This window comes from Eutrigla gurnardus, assembly GCF_963514095.1.
Source record: "Eutrigla gurnardus genome assembly, chromosome: 13".
NCBI lineage: Eukaryota > Metazoa > Chordata > Actinopteri > Perciformes > Triglidae > Eutrigla > Eutrigla gurnardus.
In genome coordinates, this window is record NC_139936.1 from 19,172,666 (window position 1) to 19,187,365 (window position 14,700).

At 40.6% G+C, this 14,700-nt stretch overlaps 1 protein-coding gene across 3 annotated transcripts in view; it reads left to right on the forward strand.

The window, feature by feature from the left end:
- The window catches only part of slc4a4a (solute carrier family 4 member 4a), a 50,949-nt gene extending 36,611 nt beyond the window's left edge, over positions 1 to 14,338 (forward strand). For 2 of the 3 annotated variants that reach the window (XM_084024856.1, XM_084024855.1), the window contains 13 exons: positions 333 to 607; positions 712 to 782; positions 1,659 to 1,844; positions 2,447 to 2,560; positions 2,912 to 3,073; positions 3,863 to 4,041; positions 4,728 to 4,800; positions 5,599 to 5,667; positions 6,070 to 6,243; positions 6,929 to 7,090; positions 7,869 to 7,962; positions 8,750 to 8,829; positions 11,793 to 14,338. In XM_084024856.1, the coding sequence (XP_083880982.1) occupies positions 333 to 607; positions 712 to 782; positions 1,659 to 1,844; positions 2,447 to 2,560; positions 2,912 to 3,073; positions 3,863 to 4,041; positions 4,728 to 4,800; positions 5,599 to 5,667; positions 6,070 to 6,243; positions 6,929 to 7,090; positions 7,869 to 7,962; positions 8,750 to 8,793 (1,603 nt within the window). In that variant the 3' untranslated portion in view covers positions 8,794 to 8,829; positions 11,793 to 14,338. The remainder of the gene's footprint in view (positions 1 to 332; positions 608 to 711; positions 783 to 1,658; positions 1,845 to 2,446; positions 2,561 to 2,911; positions 3,074 to 3,862; positions 4,042 to 4,727; positions 4,801 to 5,598; positions 5,668 to 6,069; positions 6,244 to 6,928; positions 7,091 to 7,868; positions 7,963 to 8,749; positions 8,830 to 11,792) is intronic. The other variant, XM_084024857.1, reaches the window with a different exon arrangement.
- Positions 14,339 to 14,700: the final 362 nt, after the last annotated feature.

Genomic DNA, 14,700 nt, shown 5'->3' on the forward strand with positions numbered 1-14,700 from the left:
ATAGATAGATAGATAGATAGATAGATAGATAGATAGATAGATCGCACCCTGTAGCAGCTTAACAACACCCACCATGTCAGACTAACATACATCATAACATTACAGACCTATATAACTGAAAATCTAAAAGCACACATTAAATGCACATTAAATAAAGTTAAATAAATATGTCAAATTACGGATGATATTATGACTTTATTCTAATCTTTTGTCTCAAACAATTAAAACGTTTTCTCACAACTTTCCCTCCATCATATAACTGCTGTGTTCTGAAGTGTCCTCTCTAATACAAAACATCAATTACATTTTCCTTGGCTTGGTCTCGTATGCAGAGATAATGCCTTCGACTACCTGGAGTTCCGCCTGTGGATCGGCTTGTGGTCGGCGTTCTTCTGCCTGGTGCTCGTGGCCACCGACGCCAGCTTCTTGGTCCAGTACTTCACCCGGTTCACCGAGGAGGGATTCTCTTGTCTCATCAGCTTCATCTTCATCTACGATGCCTTCAAGAAGATGCTGAAATTAGCTCACCACTATCCCATCAACTCGGAGTTCAGGATGGACTACGTCACACAATATGACTGCCTCTGTATGGCCCCCGCTGTTCTGGGTGAGATGCTGTTAAACGTACCAGCACGGGGCAGAAAAGTTCATGCTATGTGTAGAATATTTTGCTCGTCAGTGTTACAAATAAGTTTTGTCGTGTTTTTGCAGAGAACAGTACGGACATCGTTGGTGATCCTTTAGAAGGCGCCTCAGCCTGGTACTGGAACAACACTGATCTGGTAAATGGTTTTATTTCATTCCTCCGAAGTAAAAGGTCCATTATTTTAATCTATTAATTGGTATTCCGGCTGGATGCTAAATAATTCCTATTGATAGTTTATGTGATATGTCATCAGTGGTGCAAGATTTAACATTACAATTTCAAAATAGTCTTGTGACGAGTAAAAATGACCATCATTCACTAAATGGTTCATTTCATAATCATATACTTTATATCACTAGATTATAATTATTGATGCATCATTATGTGTTCATCACTTTAAAGATGCAGCTGATAAAGGTGCTCAAGGAGCTCATTTCAACCAACTTTTTATACTGCTTGACTTGCTTGATCCATAATAATATATCATGAATTATTTGTTGAGTTCTATTTATTTTGAATAATCTGAATCCCTAAAGTAACTAGTAATCTTGTCAGTGATGTGCAGTGGAGTAAAAGTCTAAAGTAGCATTAAACAGAAACTCTAGTACCTTTAGAGCTCCGTCTCATCCTAAACTCTAATATGCTGCAGTTTGCAACACCAGTTTACTTCAAGCCTTGTTTCAAACCCGAGGACTTTGGTCTGAATGCTGCTGGATTTCTTTGATTATCTTGAAAAGACTTCTTGGAATTGGATCACAAATCAAATAGCGACTACAGGTGGTGAGATAAAGAGAAACTTGGAAAAAAAAAGTGGACTGTTGTGTTTATTGAACCACGTGACGAGGAAAATGAAACATTCTGATAAGCACGTTGTTTAAAATCTGAGGTTATTGTCACACTAAGCTTAACTTTTTCTGTTTAGTCAGCTCTTCTCAGCATCGGTATCTGTCTGCTCTTTTCCATGACTCATTGTTTCTTTGCACTCACAACGCTCTCTGTTTTCTCCGTGCAGCCGATGAACGCCACGTGGTCGTCGCTCTCAAAGACGGAGTGCTTAAAGTACAACGGGGAGCTGGTGGGCAGCGCCTGCGAGTTTGTCCCAGACATCTCCCTCATGTCTTTCATCCTGTTCTTTGGCACTTACACCTGCTCCATGGGCCTGAAGAAGTTCAAGACCAGCCCCTTCTTCCCCACCAGGGTGAGTCAGCCACACGCTTCAGGGTGTTTTCACACCTGTAGTTCATTTGGGCCAGACTAAGGGAGGAAGTGATGCTGCATGTTACTTCTTTACAAAGTAACACGAGGAATGAACAATTAGTTATATGGACCGACTGACTCTGATTGGACAGATTTGACAATTGTTGTCCGGCATCATCAGGACCCACGTGGGGAAATCAAACTCTAATGAATGACTGATACAGACGCATGCATGAGGCAGATTACGGTGGAATCTCTGTCACACACTTTATCATGAACTGGTAAGACATGAAGACTAGAGTCGGATACAAGCACAGAAGTTTAACAGATTTAACCTATAAATCAGGGAATACATGGTATGGCCATGTATAGATACATACATATACAGATACATTATAAGCCTGCTTCCTGAACAGACTTCCTGATCAGCAGATGAGTTTATTAGTCATTCTTGATGCTAAAGTCACATATCTGCTATCATTAAATCCTGTGGTTGGTTGGTTTGCCTTCACACCGGTCCGGCTGGACCCTCCTTCTTCAGGCGGTCTCAGTTCGGTTCTTTGGTCTGCACTGCCTCAAGTGTCTGTGTCCCTGTTCATGCAGGTGAGGAAGCTCATCAGTGACTTCGCCATCATCCTGACCATCCTCATCTTCTGTGGAGTCGACGCGCTCGTTGGAGTCGATACTCCCAAACTCCTTGTGCCAAGTGAATTCAAGGTGAGTTTCCCTCAAACCGACGCACGATTCAAGTGCATTTTGTTTTATTTACATTTACATTTAGGGCATTTAACGATTCAGTACATTGCTTTAGAAAACATAATAAGATGCTAGTCCAATAGTCCAGATGCAGGAAAAGCTACAGTACCATGTGATGACAACGTAATGCAACATAGACATTGGCTAATTGACTATAGTGGGGTGGTGGTGGGGTTGCTGGTTTGATCCCAGACTTCCTTTCTGCATGTTGGAATTACTGTGAGCAAGACCCTCAGAACTAATGCCAAATTGATGTAATATAAGTCTATCTGATAGGTTTCTGCAGAGATGTAAAGTCTGCTTCTTCCACAGCCAACAAGTCCGAACCGCGGCTGGTTCGTGCCCCCATTCGGAGGAAACCCCTGGTGGGTTTATCTGGCGTCGGCTCTCCCTGCCCTGCTGGTCACCATACTGGTCTTCATGGACCAGCAGATTACCGCTGTCATCGTCAACAGGAAGGAGCACATGCTGAAGGTAAGGAAGAAGCCTTAACCTGGGCTCAGACAAATCTCACCTTGAGTTCTCGCTGAAGGATAGACGATTGGTGCTTCTGCTTTTGTTTAATGTGTGCAAGCCAATTTCAAAATTGGTTAGGATTTTAAAACTCCTGCAGTCTGAGTCCCGCTTTACTGACATAATGTGTATTCTAAGTCAGGTGGTAGTTGTGACCCAGGAGATGAAAGTCTGCGTTACTGTTTTAACACTTAATCACACATGGTTGATGTATTGTATGTGACTGAGGCAGGTGAGGGTTACTGTACTACAGATGGGAGGATTTGTGCGATAAGAACTGTTGACCACTATTGAGTGCCGAGTATTGTATTGCAGCTCAAAGTACATAATAAATTGTGACAAAAATTGTTTTTTACTTTTTCTTTCGGTTTGTCTAATGTAATTTATTTGAATTGGGTATTTTCATGCGTTTCCCACAACATGCTGCAGTGTGTACAGGACACCGGCTACCTTCACACTGCAGTTACATATCGTTGTCATTCTTCTCGTGGGGGTGAGAGATGTTTCATGGCCGTGCCTGAACACAGTTTGCTTCAAAAAGCAACCGCTTGAAATGTTCAGAGACTCACTGCAGACGTTGAGCAATGACTCCTTTGATTTCAGTGATATTCAGATAACTGGCGACTCGTTTGCTTTTAATCCGTGTCTTATATGGTCAAACCATATTGCGTCTGCAGCCGTGCTCTACTTACTTAATGTGGGAGCATGCACACACGTGACCTTTGACCTTGTGTTTGTTGTCTGTACAAGAAAGGGGCAGGTTACCATCTGGATCTGTTCTGGGTGGCCGTTCTGCTCATCGTCTGCTCCTTCATGGGTTTGCCGTGGTACGTGGCCGCCACCGTCATCTCCATCGCTCACATCGACAGTCTGAAGATGGAAACCGAGACGTCGGCTCCTGGAGAGGCGCCCAAGTTCCTCGGCGTGAGGTACGACAATGTTAGCGAGGGGGGCACACCATAAACGGAGTATTTAATTGATTTGATTTGGTTCATTGTTAATCCTGACAATACTGATTATTACTGTCTCTTATGATGTAAAGCATAATGAACTTCCGATGGAAGTGAAGCGGTTTACATCTCCTCCATTCAATTAATACCATTTAACTGTATTTTAGGAGAACGGGGAGGGGGGGGGGGGAGTCGTCTTTTTCATCCCTTTTGAGTTTTTAAGAGAAAGAAATCCTTCCTGCTCACTATTAGTGACTCCATTAACACCAGTTAAAACTTTACTCTGCTGTGTTTGTGGATCATTCTTAAAGACACTTTTTGTGATTTTCTTCCTGTTTTGAAGAGTCTGTTTGTTTGGTGACGTCCTCCAGAGCCTCCCGGTGTGTCAGCTGTAAGCTGCACTAACAAACTCTTGTCCCCTCGACACCAACTTTGAACTCCCTACAAATGTTGGGATCTTCTTTGTTTTGGCTAAAGTGAATTAGCTTTGGGATGTGATTTATATCCTCATGTCATCCACACCCTCTTTCGGGCTTTTCTGGGAGATTATTATTGTAGGTATGAGGCAGAGAAATGTCCAAATCGGTGGAATTTAAACCCGATGTTTGAGTTTTGTTCTAATAGTAACTGTATTTTTCTCACCCCTTTTGTTTTTGTTGTTGCAGAGAGCAGAGGGTCACGGGTGTCGTTGTGTTCCTCCTGACAGGACTGTCTGTATTCATGTCTCCTATTTTAAAGGTAATTGATCAGATCGTCCTCTGTTATTAGTCACTTCATGTCTCAAGTTTCAGCTTTTCAAAATGATTGTTGGAAGCAAACACCAAAACAATGAGACCAGCTGACTGCGTTACTTAATATCAACTGCAAACTGTTGGATTCAAACTGTCAAAACAACCTATCAATATGCAGTAACTGGAATAAGTAACACACAACACTAATGGAAAAAAACAGTTTAATCTGGTAACAGTGGTTGGGATACATATCAAAGCATTAATGTTTATATTCTGAAGAGGACATACATTTAAAAAAATTTAAAAACAATGTTTTGGATTTTCTTTGACTGACTGTCTGGAAACGAGTTAGATAAGCTGTGCTGTCTGTATCGGTTAGATCACTACAGTCTACACTAAACCCTCCAGTTGTCTGCTAACTGCACACACTGTGTGATGAGGTCGGAGGTCAACGTGAGCTGAGTATAGATTATCGCATTCCCATTAACCTTTTGTCTCCAGCTACTGAGACACCGGTTTAGATTCATAAATGTTATCAGGAAAACGTTACGAGTGGTTGTGTTTGTTGTACGACTGCCAAACTTCCACAAAGCCTGTGGGTGTTCTGTAAACATGTGACCATAATTTATATTTTATCATACCGATCTTTCTTTAATTAAGCCTTTTCCTCCCACTCAATCATATCACCGTCGTCTACATCCTTCCAGTTTGGGTTCTAAAGGTTGCATGAGTGAATATTCTTGAAGCAGTTTGAGCTCTGAGCTGAAATGGCTGATAATAACCTGCTTCCCTCTGTTTGACCCAGTTCATCCCGATGCCTGTGCTGTATGGAGTCTTCCTTTACATGGGAGTCGCCTCTCTCAACGGAGTGCAGGTAAATGATACATTCCGTAGATGGTTTATTTGTTAACATCATGAGTGTTGGGGGTGTGGGTGCAGGGAATGAGACAGCAAAGCATTTTCCAACAAAAAATCAGTGGATTCAGTCTTCTCTTAAAAGGTCGACTTAAATCTTGCAGATAGAAGGTAAACAAACAAAAAACAGGTATTGAAATAAAAAATCTCTACCCACTGATATATACAGTATCCATCCATATGTTCTCAAACTGGGGGTTGGGACCCCCAAGGGGGTTGCAAGATCATTTCTGGGGGGTTTGGGGGGAAATAACTTAATTTAGGCTGAAGATTTTTTTTTTTTTTTTATATATATAAAATCACCAGTTCATGCATGCAGTGCATCTTGTCACGAGCACTTGTGACTCTTATCTGTCTGCAGTTTATGGATCGTCTCAAGCTGCTTCTGATGCCAGCGAAGCACCAGCCGGACCTGGTTTACCTGCGACACGTTCCCCTCAGGAAGGTCCACTTATTCACCTTCATCCAGATCCTCTGCTTGGCTCTGCTCTGGATCCTCAAGTCCACCGTGGCCGCCATCGTCTTCCCGGTCATGGTGAGAGACATTTGAAGACTTGTATTTGTAGGCAGCGTATGATCAATAATGTACATCTTGATGCTGCTGAAAGGTTCCCAGTGGTGGCTTTCATCAGCAGAAGGAGTTTGCTCAGTTGTCATGGAGATTCATTTGTTATCACTTGACCTAATTTTGGTCATGTGATAGCAGGTGCATATCTGTTCATAAAGAGCTGTGAAAAATTGCAGGAAGTGGACCTTGTGCTATTTCAAAGGTCAAAAATGAGCGATCACAAAGAAGGCTTTTATTTATTTTAACATTTTCTATGCAATGCAGTCGGCAACAAAATGCAAAAAAATGTCATAATGATCATATTTCTTTCATCATGAGAACCGAAAAGAAGAGTCTGGCTATATTTAGAACTGTGACCAGAAGTCAATCAATATATAATCAGTTTCTGTCATTTAACTACAACTAGAATCAGCTTCTCATATTAAAGGATGAGTGAGTGTACTTTAGACTTTAGACTTTAGCACCAGTGACATTTAAAATAATGTATTTAGTATAGACATTTGTATATATTCAAATATACTGTATTTACTTTACTTTATTTAAACCCATGTATTGTGTCAGACTTCATAGACCTCACTGATGATTTATTTACTCAACAAATCAAAAAATGGCCTCCGGGTCCACCCTGATCCTGGTGCTCTCCTGCCTCTAGATCTTGGCGCTGGTGGCCGTCAGAAAAGCGATGGACTACATGTTCTCCCAGCATGAACTCGGCTTCCTGGACGACGTCATCCCCGAGAAGGACAAGAAGAAGAAAGAGGACGAGAAGAAGAAAAAGAAAAAGGGCAGCGTAGACAGCGACGCTGAAGAAGACGTAAGACGAGTTTGAACACGTTAGACTTGAACGCAACACGCTCCTAATTTTTCTTCTCTCCAGTTAATATGTTTTACATGACAGACCTTTCCAAGTCTGTCAGCCTCACCAACGACCTGCAGCCCTGCTCCTGACTCAACTCCATGTTTTCTCCTTTGCAGCAGCATGTACCACCTGCTTACCCACCGGCTGATCAATATCCAGCGCAATAGGATGTCATTCTCACGTTATCAGTTGTTGTAAATGAGTGACGGTACAGCACATGTTACAATTCCCGTAAATCATAGATTTGCGAAAAAGAATCCAGAAAAAAAGATATTGTAGCTGCAACCACAGCAGTAGATGTTATCAACAGGACACGTTCTTATTCTATTTAGTATGGATGCTTCTGAAGGAGGGCTGCACGGTGGTGTAGTGGGTAGCACTGTCACCTCACAGCGAGAGGGTCCCGAGTTCGATTCCTGGGCCCGGGTTCCTTCTGTGTGGAGTTTGCATGTTCTCCCCGTGTAAGTGGGGTTCCCTCTGGGTTCTCCGGCTTCCTCCCACAGTCCACAGACATGCAGGATCTAATCTCTCAGTGCCGTATTCCATTGTCTCTTATGAATCAAGATGCGTCACCACCAGCTGTTTTGTAATCAACATGTTGTATTTTCCTGAAAAGGCAACGTTAAGGAATGCAGGTCGTCTCATGTTTGCTAATGTGAATGTGTGTTGATGCTAACTCAGCGGCGCCCCCCAGAGGTCCCATCTCAGGATGTGTGTTTGCTCTCTCCAACAGTCCGACTATCCTTACAATGAAAAAGTTCCCAGCATTAAAATCCCCATGGACATGATGGAGCAGGAGCCTTTCTTAGGTGATAAGGCCTCCGACAGTGAGTAAACCACCTGCAGCACGGGAGGAAAGATCATTCTTCCTCTTGTCGTTGTCGTCCCTGAAGACTTCTTCTGTTACTAAGAATCAATGTTTGTCTTTCTAATGCATGATATTAACATTCCTTCTTTGACTTTCTCTTTTGTTTTTAATCTTTTACTCCAGTCTGGTCTTTTGCTCCAAAACATGCATAAAAAATAACACATTTTCTTCTCCTGTTGGACCTTTTATTCTTGCATTGTGATTGTGCTGTGATTTGTATTCCTCTCTTCCTTTTTTAAATTCTTTCTTGCTGGACCTAACCGTTGTTTCTTCATGCTTATAATTCAAATCTACATATTTAATGTTTCAGTGTTTCATCACAGCTTTGTGTGTAACTGAATGTTTGCCCCTAAACCAGATATTCGATATGTTCCTCTTACCTGCAGTGCTATTTATCAATCTGGAGATGCTCTTGACAGCGCTGGCTTATACTCCACTCCTTATAATCCACAATAGTGGAAACATGAATGTTACCTAGTATTATAAGTAGTATTAACAATATAATGAAGAATACTCCACCAAACATTTACAGCCAATACACCAAACAGCAAAGTTTAAATGCATTACTTTAACATTTTTCAACTATTTATCGTTGATTTTTGTACAGACTTTAAGTAGATGATCCACTATATTTTTGCTAGTTGCTGATTTAATAACGTACATGTGACTTATATCAGAGGGACCAGGACACATTAGCTCGGCTACATGCACACTAATGGCTGTTTCTTCTTCCTCCTCCTCCACAGGAGAGAAGTCCCTTTCATTCCTTGAACGCCACACATCGTGCTGAGCAGCTTCGCTACTACCAGGCCAACTGCTTGTCCAGGTCAGATGAGTGATTGTGTGCATGAAGGTGTACAATTTACCCAACAGGCCTGATTAAATGTAACTGGCATGGATTTTCTTTGAGGACCGTGGCATCAGAGGTCACAAAAGGTCAGGAGGCGAGCTAACTTGCTAACATATAATGCTAGTCTGAACTTTAAAGGTCAGCTCAGATAATTACCTTAGCGATGGCTGAACTGCATTTTTTCAGCGGGTCTCAGAGGCGCCAGTTTTCAGCCCAGATGTCCCTCTGGACCTCAAACCTGCAGTAAGGGATTATTTGTGTCCAACAAGTTCGGAACGCGACGCTGACATATCGCTTTTTAAGTTGTTATTGCGAATGTGTTAGTCAACCGTTGCTTATTAACAGCATAGACTGCATCAAATGTGGACGTAGTCTCCGTGACGTCACCCATAGGTAACTCAAGAGCCTCAAACGGCTCCGGCCGTCACCGTCTTGGCAGCGATGACAGTCTAATTCCCAGTTAATCCAAGGAGGTGGATCACCGGTGCAGCCGAGGCACGAATCAGCTCGTGACCTGAGAAAACCGGATTTATTTCCAATAATAAATACACCTACATTTGCATAAATCAAGCATATTTTCAGCTCACATGTTGCTAAGAGCATGAAATCCCTCTTTAAGGTACTTTTTTAAAAGTGCAATTCACTATGGACAACCATGCAATTAATTCCGATGAAATCTTTTAATAAATTGACAGCCCTGGTATATATTAATCTGTCGGTTTATTATTTTGGAGGATTTAATTGCCTTTTTTTATTAAGCTTGAAGCTGAGAGGAAGTGAGAGGACAGAATAAGAATAAGGGATTACATTTAAACAAAAATGTCTGTTAGACTAACAACCGCTTTTATATGATTTTTAGTGAATGTAACCTCCAGATGACGATTATGTGAACCCCTGAATAACAAAAATGAATTGCTGAGTTGCAAATGTGGACACATATTGCAGGTATTTCAGTAATACGGTAAATGCTTAACATCTTTCTGAGACCCAACAACACGTTCAGCTGTATAAGCAGCATGTTCGTTCGGTTCATACAAACAACTCAATGCTAAAATTCATATTTGCCTCTATTCGACCTCAACTTAATCCTGAAACTTTCTTTGAAACTCATCATCTGCTGTTGGAAGATTTTAGATTTATTGGAGATTTCATTCAGACAAAAAGAAGGAGGCACATTCAAATAGAAATAATAATGATCTGAAAGGAGCCCCGTCTTTGTGACCTTGTCGCGATGCGAGTGTTTGGTGCGTGAGAAATCCACATTGTGCTTCACTGTAATGAGCTTTTGACGAGACAATCAGTCTTAAAGAGGCAACACAAGCCTTGTTTTTTTTTGTGAGAGGGGGGCAAATATTTAGAGCGATGATTGTGACGCTGAAGAAGAGATTATGTTCCTCCGTCATGCCCAGAATCTTTAATGATGACCAGGATCCACTGGCCTGGTCCCGCTTCACGCCAGCTGCTCCTCCATTGTCCTACGTGTGCTGACGAAAAGAGGATTAGTGTTTTTGGGACAATGTGTGGAAAGATAAATGCAGCTGTGATCGCAGCACATCTGTTATGCCAACAAACATCTTAGAAGATTTGTTTTTGCTAATTGGTCTTCAGCCGACCGACTTGTTCTTTTACACAAGTGTATTTTCTTTGAGTCAAACATTTGCCTAATGATGAGTAGTAAAGCTTTAATTTGCTCCCTGCTGACCAGAAAACAGCCATTATCTCTTGAAAAAAGCGCTTGTTTACAATTTAGGGAAACACTTGACTTGTTGGTCATTGCTGCTTTTATACTGTGTTTGTGTATAATGGTGTGGATATACACACACATGTATTTCACATACTTGTGTATATAATAGTCGTGTTGTTCTGTTTGTGTGACTGAGAACAATGTAAACACTGCAGTTGTATGTGTACACAAACACTCGGGCGATAAAGCTCATTCTGAGATTGATCTCATGTTACTTTAAAGACCTCGGGCCTTTCAGTGGTCCGGCCACGTGTCCACTCCAGTCATCCTGTAATCTCGTCCCCAACTGAGGCCGAAGCCAAATTGCTTTGAGCTCCGATGACCTCAGGAACCATCAGACCGCCACCGCTGTCTGTATTTCTGCTGTGCAAGATCAAAACACAGTGTTGTAATACAGACATGTATGTCGCATTCAGATTAATACACAAGCTTATCAAAATACAGTTTTATATACGACACAAACAACCGGCGAGAACAAGCTTGGTTTGTGATTGTAACAACCAGTTAAGTACAGAGGGACTATTTAATCTCATATTCATATAAGGAGGCATCCGTCTTAAAGTCTAATCTAGATGCCATCGTTTCTATCGCTAAAGTCCTTTTCTATTTTTTTCTGTAAACTATTTCCATAGCAACAGTGAAACAACAATTGAAGTATCAAACTGGAAATAAAGCAGAATTATCCTTTAGATTAAATAGTTCTTAGTTGGGAAATGTGCTTATTTGTTTTCTTTCCAGCTACAAATTTATTGTAAAGACTTGAGCATCAATCCTCTCATGTAAAGGCCCGTCCACACCAGCAACAACCAGCATAACAATAATTAGAACCATAACGTGTATGCATGTAGGACCTTTTTATATCTATATATACATAATCACAACACTTCGGTTTTCCTGGCCAGAAACAGCAGATACAACTTTTATTAAAAAAAAATTACTTTATTTTCTTTCCCACTTTTGCAAAGCAGAAAATAAAATGGTTAAATAATGTATGAACTGCAGCACTGGCATTCATCAGATCGCTGCCACGTAGTTGTGCTGCCATGAAATTATATATTTGTAATTATCACTTAAGTCATCATCTTGTTACGGATGGGCCCTTAATTCTTGCCAAAATAGCGAAACAGCCCAACCTCTTTTATTTCCACACTAGGCGGCAGCATGCGTCCTAACGATGCAACCATCTGTGTTTCAGCCCTGAGATGAGTCCGCTGAAGTCCGTGCCTCAGATTAGAATAGACATGGACCCAGACGATGACAATTCCTTCTACTGGAAGAGCAGAGGATCTGAAACGTCTCTGTAGAGCACCGAACCACCGCCAGATGACTTCGCAGCACCCACAAGACAACGTTTTAACTTTCTTTTATTGACGATAGTCTTTTTAACTCCACGATCCTCTCCACACATTCAAGACTTTATTCTGAACACATCGCAGGGAAGAAAGTCAAACACAACACGAGAAACATTTCTTTCTAATAATGAAGCAAATGATAAAAAACATTTCTTTCCTCAATCCTCTTGGTGTTTTCCTCCACGGTAATCTGATAAACGTAGCTCTTCTATGCAACTCTTCACACATATCTGAAATCTATGAAATGCTCTCCCTGCTCTTTAAAAAAACATATAAATATATATATAAATATCATCTGTCTGAATTTTTATATGAAGTGATTCACTCTCATAACATTTTCCTGTAGCAGGAAAATTATCTTTTTATAGCTCTACCTCTTGTTTTAGATTAAACGCTTATCATGAACGAATGCAACCTGTTGATTTCCGATGAAGCACGGAGCTTTTTCTCTCCGTCGTCTCGTAGAGTCGAACTGATTCAAGAGATTCACTGTATTATAGTCTGTGAAGGAAACGTGTGCAAATAGATTCTTTTTAATTTAATTAACAGTAAATTAACAACGCATATTTGTATGTGCAGATGAGGTTAAATATTTTTATCATCACTTTTTGATGCAGTTTTGATTCCTTCACGTTCTCTTTCTAATTTTCAGAATCTTTCTTTCATGCGTGTTCACGTCAAAGCTTTTTGTTACTCTTTTAAATTAAATCATTTCTTTGTCTTTTTTTTGTTTTTCTTCTTGTTTTTTAAATGATTATTTTGTGTGCATGTTGGTAACTTTTTCTTATGTCCTATTTTTTTCTCTTTGTGGGTAGAAACCAGTTGGGCGATACATAATCATCAGATTTTCCTCAGCCAAACTTAGACTCTAACTAGGGATGCATATCATCATATAATCGCTTGTGCTGCACAAACTACATTACCTAAGTGGCTTATAAGAGATCGATCCGGACTGAAATCACTATGGCAACGATGTGACGAGGGAATATGAGAAGGGAATCAAATCTAAACTCCACGCGGCAGGTTTTTGTTCTGTTCGTCTCAGCTGATGTTGGAATTATCTGATGATGGGATCATATGCTTCTTTTTTGTTTTATTTAATATTTTAAACGTTTGGATTTTTTCAAGTCTATCTTAATACACTGTACGAACACTGAGGGAGTTATCGTGCGCTCATCATTCCTCCTTTAGACGCCGTCACTTTGTAGAGCAACTAAACACAAAGTTTAGAAACAAAGAGACCATCGGACTCTTACGAGCCCGAAGTGTGCAGCTCGTTTGTGTTAATTGAACTGTTTTCTGATTGGACATTGGACCTGGTTATTTTCTCACGCCGCTGCTATATTAGCACCAACTTGCTGCAGTAAGCGTTTCCATCAGCTGTTTTTCTAAATTGAGTGCATTGTATTATATATTTAACATTTCTAAATTGGTTCTTCTGATACTTGGACAAAGTTCTCAACTTCCCGGAGTCGCCACTAGACGCCTTAAGTATTAGTGTGTTTGAGTCCGTGTGTTCAAAAGGACTTCATAGAAACAAGCAGGCGTCTTCTTCCTAGTCATGCTTGGGTTTGTTGCCGATGTTGCGTTCAAACAGACGCTTCCTATCCCTTAATCCTCATTATTATCATTATTGCCTGATTTTTGCATGGGATAAAATTGGACCCCCATCTTTTTACAGTGAGGAAGATACCGTTTCACAGTCGGTGCCGAGGGCAGGAATGACGAACGATAACTTGGAATGACTTGTAAAAATCCAAACAGAATGTGTACAAACTACAACTGGTGAGTCGACGCGGTCGCATCCAGAAAGAACCGAACCTCACAGATATCTGACAAATTGACCTTGATTGGCCAGTATGACCTTCTAAAGCGCTGCTCATCATTGCAGTATCCCCACTCTGTCTGTAGAGGGCACACCGGAGCACTTTCTCACTTGAATGTTTGAGTCCTCTCCCTCTCCATCACTTCTATAGAAGTGAAAGGTGATAAATGAGTCGCGTTCCTCCTCTTTAAATCGTGTACATAACGGGCACCAAGACGCAACTCGTACCATCGCTTCATCGCTTGTTTCAGTCCATCAGCTGAAGTGTGTTTAGTCGTCAGCAGCAGCGAGCACGTGAACAAGTGTGACTTAATGTCTGAGACATATTGTTTGTGGGGCGTTTGTTAGTGTAAAGTGTGTCGTACAGTGTCAGCATGTGAGTGCAAAAATCTACAGAATGAAACACTTGTTAATGATGTTAATTTTTAGCGTACGGAATAAATACTGATACATTTGTTTTGATTAACTTTTGTGACTTTTTAGAGACAGGTGAAATGGTTTATTTTAGAATTTATATTTTTCAAATGAAATGTATATTGAAAATAAACAGAATTATCAAACGATGATGGTGTGCTGCTTTTCAGTCTGAACTTTGACTCACATTGTGAACTACACTTTCAAATCACAGGAAAGAAAACACATTATCTCGTGCTGTTGGGTTGTACACTGAAAGCCAGCATAATGCGATTTTTAATAGTACACCAAACCAAACCTCTTCATTTAGAGGAGTTTGTTTTTCTTTGATTTCTGTGATTGTAAATCAGTTTTTTTTTTTTTTTTTGTTAAATGGACAAAACATAACAGATCACCTTTCAGAAATTCTATTGGGTTAATGTAAAAAATAATCAGCAGACTATCAGGTGTCTATCAGTCAATTTTATTCAGAATAAATCATTATGAATCAGTTGATGAATACAGAATTAATA